This window comes from Arachis hypogaea, chromosome 9 (assembly GCF_003086295.3).
Source record: "Arachis hypogaea cultivar Tifrunner chromosome 9, arahy.Tifrunner.gnm2.J5K5, whole genome shotgun sequence".
Classification (NCBI taxonomy): Eukaryota; Viridiplantae; Streptophyta; class Magnoliopsida; order Fabales; family Fabaceae; genus Arachis; species Arachis hypogaea.
Window position 1 is genome coordinate 79,706,907 of NC_092044.1, and position 9,332 is coordinate 79,716,238.

The following is a 9,332-nucleotide window of genomic DNA, read 5'->3' on the forward strand; positions in this document are numbered from 1 at the left end:
ACTCAAAAATCAATCAACTCTTCCAAACATAGCCTTAAAACAAAACAGAACAACATTTAGAGTATGAGCATTATTCACCAAATTGATTTCTGAAACCAAAAAAAATAGCAAAACAACGTTCAAAGTTTGAGCATTGATCACAAAAATTTGATTTTTCAAACAAGACAAAAACAACAGAACAACACTCAGAGTTTGAACATTGACACAACTAGAAAATGGATTAATACAGACAGATTTAGTCTTTATTACAGACAGATTTTTGGTTACCGACGGATTTTGTCCCTCTGTAAAAGCCTCGTTGAAAATTATTTACCAAAGAATTTTTTTCCGTCGAAAAATTACCGACAGATTTTTACCAGTTACCGACAGATTTTCCCTCTGTAAATTCTCCATCCATTTCCAGAAGACGATGAGCTTTCCGACGGATTTTCCATCTGTAATTACAGACAGATTTTTAGACGGATTTTCCGTCTGTAATTACAGACGGATTTTCAGACAAATTTTCCGATAAATTTTTCATCTGTAATTTAAACTTTGAAAAATCATCTCACACTCTGATTACAGACAGAAAATCCGTCTGTAAATCCGTCAGTGAGAAAAAATATAATTTTTATTTAAATTTTTCCATTGCAAAATAAACTTATTTTCATACAAAATAAATATAAATTTAATACAAATTTTTATCTAATTTGTATTTGAATATTTATATTATTTCAAAAAATAAACAAATTCATCTTATTATTAAATTAAAAGAAAAGTACTATAAACAAACAAGTCAATATAATTCAAAACACAAACAAAATATATTGATACATCAACTATAATAATAAGTAACAACCATACATCAACAAAGTGTATTGATACATCAACTATAATTCAAAACAAATACTATTGAAAAAAAGAAAACCTGTAAAATCTGTACTATGGCATACACTAAAGGTGTATAAAACAATCTGCTCTTGTAGCTAACCACTATCAAAATTGCCTAAATATAAACATAAACCTAGTCTAAAATTAGGGCCAAACCAAGTTAAAGTTGTCCAATTCTTCTAAAGATCCATTCAATGTTTTCTCTTTCTCCTGGCAACGTGGGAACAACGAAGGATCCACATCCTCTTCTGCCCAACTGTGGCACAGAATGAGAAAACTATAATGTTAATACAGCTCAATTTTAACATATGATGCAATCTTACTCCAGTTAAGTTAATTAATCAAAACCAGTTTCAAAGTTTTATATTCTGTTTTTGTTCAATGATTGAAGTTTTACACTAGGAAAGGGCTAGATACAGATAGAGAGAGAGAGTAGCATACCCAGAAACACCATCAGCAATAGCAAGATATTCTGTTTTTGTTCAATATAAATATATGCATGATATATGATTTGATGGCTATTTTTTGGTGTTCATGGAGTATCTTATATTTCCATTCTTTTAAAAAGGGATATACTTTTCTTTGCAAACTTGATGCCAAACAATATAATCAATTCATGAATTGATTTCAAAACTTACCATCGGCTCAAATTCAGGGCTAGACAAGTTGACAGTGAGGTTTCTCATTAACAACAAAACCAGCAGAACAACAATAATACAAGCAAGTCAATTCCCACTGAACCAGAAATTTAAAATTAATTTATCATTTCAACTGAAAAGAAATTCACTTGCATGCAAAAACGAGGGAAGGTAAGGAAGATGAATTGGGGAAAATTTACGAATGAGTCCACATGGATATAATCAAGTAGTCCTCCCAAATCTTGCTTTGACAAACTCAATCATTAAAAAATGTTATTCAGGAGCAAAAATTAAATTAAAGAATAGCTATATCATTTTATGCTACTAGGGACCACATAAGGATTAACTTCTTCGTCATTATCCTCATCAAATATCCATTATAAATTTACTATAAATCCTAGAAGTTTTACTTTATTCAATAATAGTTGTTAATGATATTTTCAAAGTGCATCTATCTCTATCATATGATGCCACTAAGTTTCACATCTGAAGTTACTTATGATAGAGAAGAGTTGTCAGCATGTCATTTAACAAAATGAATAGAAGATTCAATCAACTCACAATTTCAAAATTTATAGGATCCATTTTCTTCAGCTTCTCAACATGGTTATTTGTATCAGGATCCATTATATGAATTGGATGAGAAAATAGCTACAAACAAATGAATTAAATATTTCAAAAAGGGACAGTTTTTTGTACCTTCCAGCAAAGACAATAATCCTTTGCTGCTGCTTCTTATTTTGCCGATGCTTAAGAGGCAATTGTGCCACCTAAATGCCAGCGGCTAGGTTCATATCACCACCTATTTCTAATCCTAAATCAGGAAATCTTCCTTTGGTCTCCCCATACCTGCTCAAACAAGGATAAGAAGGAGGACCCAAAATCAAGTCATAACAAGAACAGGAAGGAACAAGAATATGCATGCAAATTCCATTCTTCATCTCCACATTTTCCTAGCATGTAACATTTTCTAAGGTACAAAACTAAATGAAGCTCAGAATTATATGTTAGAAACATACCACTACAACCTCAGTGTTGGTCTTGGCCCCTTTAAATAAAGCAGCCCTCTATACGAGTTCATGTTGCAATGCTTTTATCTGAAAATGAGTTTCATCAAAAGGTTTATATCATTGCAAGATAATAAAATTTAATTTTGCAGTCTAAATATATATATATATATATATATATATATATATATATATATATATATATATATATATATATATATATATATATATATATATATATATATAAACTCACCCTTTTCCTTCCTAAATTAAGCACCTGCAAGAGCAACTAGATAGAATTATTATCCCTGTAAAAATAATGATATTAAATGAATGTATAAGATGTAAAATGTACCGTAGCATGTGTGTTTGATTGAGCAAGATTCTAATTTTGTAGTTGCAGTTTTTGAACATTGCCTCTTAACATCTGCATCTCAGCTTTAGTCTATTCAATTATTTTACTGTTTCCAATTTTAATCAAGGAAAATAAAGCAAATTCTTCCTAATTATATATTTCCTTAGATTACATGAGAGGATATTTTTTCTCAACTAGGAGCTTCAGCAGAGTCATTCTTTCCTGCATAAAAAAGATTCAAGTACTGTCATTTTAGCCATACTATACTACTTTAATGAAGTGAAGGATAGGCTTGACAGCAAATTTTTTGTGTAGATATAGTATAATTGAAAAAAGATTAGTCATGTCTGATAATGGATATCCAATCTCAGGGAGAAATAAAAAAGAAAAAGAAAAATTGAAGAATAAATATTATTGTAAGAATAAATATTATTGTAAGCTCAGAATTCTTGGTTTATGACCTCTTGTTTTTTCTCTGCATTTCTAATTTTGGTACATTCTGCCATCTCTTTTTTTCTGTTCTCCCAAGATTCATCACATAACACCTATAACAAGTTAAGAAAAAAAATCTGTTACAAGTAGCATCTTATGACATGAATAATTGAATGTGCTGCTTTGATGTCAATGCCATAGCTCACCTTGATTTGGTCCTTTACGGAGTTTTTCATCGATACATAGCCCAGAATCTTCCCCTTCGCAGAAGCATTGGCAGCAGCTCTTTTCCTTTGGTCTTGGAATTGTTCAATTTCTCTTAGTAGCTTATAGCAATGATTTTCATAGTAACCCCATTTAATCTGTTTAAATTTTTCAACACTCCAAACTTCAATGCTTACCTTGGTATAAATTTTTAATCAAATCAAAGATCATAACTTATAAGTCCTTAAATTACAGTATTTCTAAGCACTTCTAGTGACTGAAATTTATCAGCATCTCTCGGATGAGTGATTATGTTCCTCAGAATTTGCTTTTTGTCCGCGAGACTCATGCTTCTGTGTCGCATCAATGAATTCAGATTCTATACAATGTACATTGTTATCAAGTGTAAGATGTAAATAGAGATTAATCACAGCACAATATATATCCTACTAAAGTTCTAAGCTCTTACATGGTTATCAATCTCTTCTTCCGTGAAGCATTTCTCCTTCTTAGATCTTCTCCTAGGTGCATTGTTCATGAAACACAATTCATCAAGAGCCACATACAAGTTACTTAGTATCTTCCCTTTTCGCGCGACGTGGCGTCTCCATTCCATTTTCCAGTAGTATGAGCTTCTCATCCCAGACGCATCATAGTCCTTTTCTGACTGTTAACAAAAACAGCATAACATCATTATATTATTCTCTGTCTTCTATATCAAAATTGAAGGCTAAAATCAATGCTTACAATTTTCTCTTTGATTTTATCAGTGATTTCACGAATGTCTCGGTTCATTTTCTCCACCGTGAGCTCTTGTTTCTTGATTTGAGATATTGAATCAGGCTCTAATGATGGCCAAAGCTTCAGAAAATAAAACTGATGAACTAGTTTTGGGACTTCATCATCCTCTTCATCATCCTCTTATAAATTAAAAAAAAGCAACCCAGCTACTAGAAAACATATAATTCAAAATTTAGACAATATATGAGTAATGAACAAAATGGCAAAGTCATTATTTTGTTGTTTTCACATATCACATATATTTAAAACCAATCATGACACTTGATATACATCAATCTCACCTTAGAACGAGTAAACAATAAAGAGATGCTAAAAGTGTGTGCCATTGCCTCAAAATTTGCAGGGCCATTTTCTACAGAGGTTGCCTGAACCCAGATGGAAGAAAGCAACAGACTCACTTGGTGACTGCTCAATCTAAGAGAACCTAAATCCTGAAAAGAATAACCCCATGGTTAGGAACAACCAAGGGTCTCCATTGTTGGACAAGAAAAAATAAATGACCAAACCAACTGATAGATGTATGTAATAAAATTGAATCCAAGAAAAATCAATAAAATTTAAATATGATCGACACGAACTCCATCATATCATATGCTCCCACTATGGCACTATTAAGATAATACAATTAATACCGATAAGTAGAAAATGTCATACCTCTTTTCCATCAGTTAGTGCACGAGTAAAGCTATAACCACGATATGGATGAACAGCATTTTTATCCCCAGTAACTCCTGCAACCGTGTTTCCTTCTAGTAGTTTTCCATTTAAGTGTTCTGCTTCAGAAAAACTATCCTGCTGAATGTGGAAGCTATAACTCTGTACCTTCATAGCCATCTTTGTTTTCTGGTCCAACCAAGGAGAAACCATTGATGGCATAAGCACCATAGAGAAGACATTATGTGCTCCAATTTGTGTTTCACGGTCCGGATGAGCCATGGCCGCAAGCAATTGATGGAACAAGGCATCAGGGAAAGACAGGAATAAGTCCAGAAAACACCCTATGTCTTTAGATAAATGAATAAAGCTGAATGGGTAGAAATGTTATTTCCAGTCTATGTAGGAATGCTTGCCTTCTTCTGATATTAGGGATGTAACTGATTAATTTTGCAGTTTGATAGACAGCAGAGATTGTTGTTCTAGCTAGGAGGGTAGAAGTAGAAATATTCTCTAAGAAACACTGCCCTATAGTAAAAGGAATTGAGTAAACTAATATCACAGCATACGAAACTCAAGTTCCTATAGTAAAAGGAATGATGAATGAAAACACAAAAATCAGCACTGAATATTAGTAGCAATAAAGCATAGAATTCAGGGTTAGTTAAAGAACCTGGCATGTTTGAGACAAAGCCACCTCTGTTCTCAATGCTGCCCCGCTCAGTATTAGGTTCATGGTCAGTAGTCATCTCTACAGCCTCCCCTCCCCTTGACAGAACTTGCAACATAAAAATAATTAATTAAGAGTGAAATAGCAAGAATAAAGATACATATTACTACTTATGTACACATAAAAGAAAAGCAGCAAACATTTGATGTGCATGTTAGGTCAAACCAACAAATAAGCAAACCATCAAACACTTGGTGTGCACAGCGAAATTCATAGAGGGAAGGGAAGAAAAAAAAGAAAAACTCACGAGTGTTTCTCTGAATTTTGTTTGTTCAGCAATCCAGATTAACAATCTAAACATTTCTCAGCTATTCAGAATCAAAACCTAATCTAATCCTATTTTAACAACCTAAAAATCCACTAATCAGAAAACAAATCTAACTAAACTAATTACTAAAATCAAACTAACTAAACAAAATTAATTGAACTCAACAGAAATTAAAAGAACTTTGAAACCAAAACCTGGAAGCAGAAACAATCAAACTAACTAAATAAAATTAATTGAACTCTCTACGGTTCGAACGGGGGAAAGGAGAGGTGGAACCGCGGCTGACGGTGGAACCGATTTTGGTCACCACGGAGCTAGGGCTTGCACAATGGTAGCCGCGGCATTGACTGGAGGAGATGATGGAGAAGAAAGAGAAGAAGAAGAGGAGAAGAAGGAGAAGGTAGCTGCGGCGGTTAGGGTAGCCGGCGGTGGCACTGTGGGTGAGGAAAGGAGAAGAAGAAGCTGGTCGACGGAGAAGAAGAAGCTGGATTGAGCTCGTTTGATTTGGTGCTGTAAATGAATAGAGTTTGGGGCTTTGGGCAAAATCAATCATAAAACGCAGAATATAATAATTTCCGACGGAAAATTGTAAATTACAGACGGATTTTCCATCTGTAATAATTTAACAAAATGCACCATTTTGTCTACTTAATTACAGACGAATTTTTCGTCTGTAACCATTTCTCACTGAAAAAAATAAATTTTCCGATGGAATTATCGACGGATTCTCTTTTCCGTCTGTAATTTATGCTAATGCATTTTTTTGGTTTTCCGATAAAAAATCCTTCTGAAATTCCGTCTGTATTTCTGTGGGATAAAATCCGTCGGAAATATCCGTCTGTAATAACTAATTTTCTAGTAGTGTGATCACAAAAAATTGATTTATGAAAAGAAACAAACACAGCAAAATCAGCAGAACAGCATTCAGAGTTTGAGCATTGATCACAAAAAATTGATTTCTAAAACAAAATAAACAATCGACAAAACAATGAAAATAGAATATTTTTTTCCTTCAGAAGAAGTAAACAATGAAAACATGAAGCATATAATAAATCAATGATCACCAATATCCAATAATAATCTCAAAGACAACAATAAATACACAACAACAGTTTAGCAAATAAACAAGAACAAGACCTAAATAGAAAATCCAACAAATTAAATCGCAGTAACCTAACAATTGAGCAAATTAAAATAACAGTAGCCCAACAATTTAGCAAATTATCCACTTAACAAATTCAAGAATAGAAAATCACAACAAAAACAAAAAATATTAAAAATAATAGAAGAACAACAAAACAACAACACAAGAACAATTAGCAAATTAACAAGTTCACAATAACAGTTAAAATTTACCAGAAGAACATTAATGCAAGTGGAATCATCACGCTAATATGTTTTCTACAAAGATGCTATTTGTGCAGCTAAAATTTCCTAATTACTAATATCCAATTATTCTAATTTCACATGCAATCAACTTACTAAGTTTCTAAAAAACTAGAAATTATAAAACCAACCAGAAATATGGTTAAAGCATTTCATCAAATATGTTGAGTGCGGTAAAATCAAACAAAATAATAGAAATCAAAGCTTAATATCAATCTGATAGAAAAGAGAACATAACTAATGTATACTTTAGTTCAACCTATGAAAAAAATCCAAACCACTACCAAATTAAATAGTTACTTATTATAATAGAAATCAGAAGTTGTAGAGTTAGAAGCAGAGTATTGGTGTTGTGTGAGTGTATTGTCTAGTGGCACGTTTAGGGAACTCACGGTGGTGACAAAAGAGAGCAGTTCAACAACTAGGAGTTGCGCACGGATTGGCCACAGAGTTTGAAGCAGAGCAATGTGGCTTCCAGACGAACTCGAATGGTGAACGGTGAAGAACGCAAACAAAGTCGACGGCTGAACGAAGATGCAAACATGGATTACAAACAAACGGCGGCAGAAGCGAGGTTGAGCGGACAAAGACGACGGACACCGAGCTCGAGGAAACATCTGCGATCGTTGACAGCAAACAGGGGTTGAAGATTAGTGTACGAGGGAAGCTAGATGTACAGACCAATGGCAAACTTTGAGTGCGATAGACGGTGGCTGTATGCCACTCCTTGCAAAGGTGGTGTAGGCTTACAGTGCTAGGGTTCTTGGCTGAGTTTCTCTAATTTCTTTCTGAAAGAAAGAACGAAAGGGAGAAAGAAACGAAGGAGCTTCCGTTTTTGTGTAAACTAGCCAGGTTCCGGTTCGGTCTGACTAATCTGTTTTTGACCGATTCAATGATTTTTCACTGATTTTCTGATCAACGGTTTTACATGCTTGATGGGACAGTTAATGTTTCTAGTTCGCGATTGGACTGGTCTAACTAGCCGGTCTGATTCCATTTTCAGATCCATGCCTTGGATACGATAAGATTTTAGATTTTTGAAAATTAAATAATAAGTTACTTTCAATTTATTATATTTATTTAAGATTATATTTTCAGAGACTTTTATATATAAGTTGGACAATCTAGTATTTATAAGTTAGAGCTTTAATAACTGGAAAATAATGAGAATTTTACGTGCTTTAACTTAAGCGACAAGCTTTTGAACCTTATTTTATAAATAAAGGATAATTAATTTAATTATCTCTAATTTTCATTGAATTAGTATTTATTTGAAAATAAATTTATAAGTTTGATAATAAAATGGTATTTCAAAAATAATTACTTTATATTTAATTTGATTTTAAATTATTAATCTATGTTTTTATTTTATTAAAATTACTACATTACTGACGTTAGGATTTTTGCTAGTAAAGAATTTTATAAAAATAGTCGCGTTGTAGATATAGATTCTAAACCAACAGAAATTCCTTCGTGCAAACGTTTTGGTTGTCACAAGTAACAAACCCCTTTAAAATTGATAACCGAGTATTTAAACATCGGGTCGTCTTCTCAAAGAATTGCAGGGAGGTATGTTCTTATTATTGACTATGAAAAAGGAAAAATTGGGGTTTTGAGGATGAAGAATAAATATGGCAAATAATTTAAATGACAATTAAAATAAATAAATACTGTAAAGCAAATCTTTTGGCAAGGTAGGAGAAATTGGAAGTCCAGACTTAGTTATTCTTATCAATAATAATGAAAATTGAATCTTAGTTCCACTTAGTCAACCTTTGTTAAAGCAAAGGAAAGTTAAGGGACTAATTAGTTGACTTTCGAATCCTATTTATTTCCTAAGAAAAGGTTGGGATTATTGAAGTTCAGTTCAATTAGCAAAGATAACAGTTATCAATTATGTTAAGCTAAGATAACTCTTGAGTTACTGATTTCTCAACCAAGACCAAAAGGAAAAGAAATTAAATCTACTGGAATAACAATATCTTCA

At 32.7% G+C, this 9,332-nt stretch overlaps 1 protein-coding gene and 1 long non-coding RNA gene across 2 annotated transcripts; both read right to left on the minus strand.

Moving 5' to 3' along the window:
- Positions 1–781: 781 nt before the first annotated feature.
- LOC140174980 (uncharacterized) lies at positions 782–2,247 on the minus strand. The gene is made up of 2 exons (XR_011865143.1): positions 1,509–2,247; positions 782–1,126 (listed from the first exon to the last, which is right to left on the minus strand). It is a non-coding gene; the product is annotated as an uncharacterized lncRNA (long non-coding RNA).
- A 2,006-nt stretch (positions 2,248–4,253) lies between these two features.
- LOC112713005 (protein SEMI-ROLLED LEAF 2-like) lies at positions 4,254–5,369 on the minus strand. The gene is made up of 3 exons (XM_025765811.3): positions 4,962–5,369; positions 4,589–4,738; positions 4,254–4,351 (listed from the first exon to the last, which is right to left on the minus strand). Exons 1-3 carry the CDS (start codon positions 5,241–5,243, stop codon positions 4,298–4,300), a joined length of 486 nt encoding a protein of 161 aa, XP_025621596.1. The 5' UTR covers positions 5,244–5,369; the 3' UTR covers positions 4,254–4,297.
- Between the last annotated feature and the right edge of the window lie 3,963 nt (positions 5,370–9,332).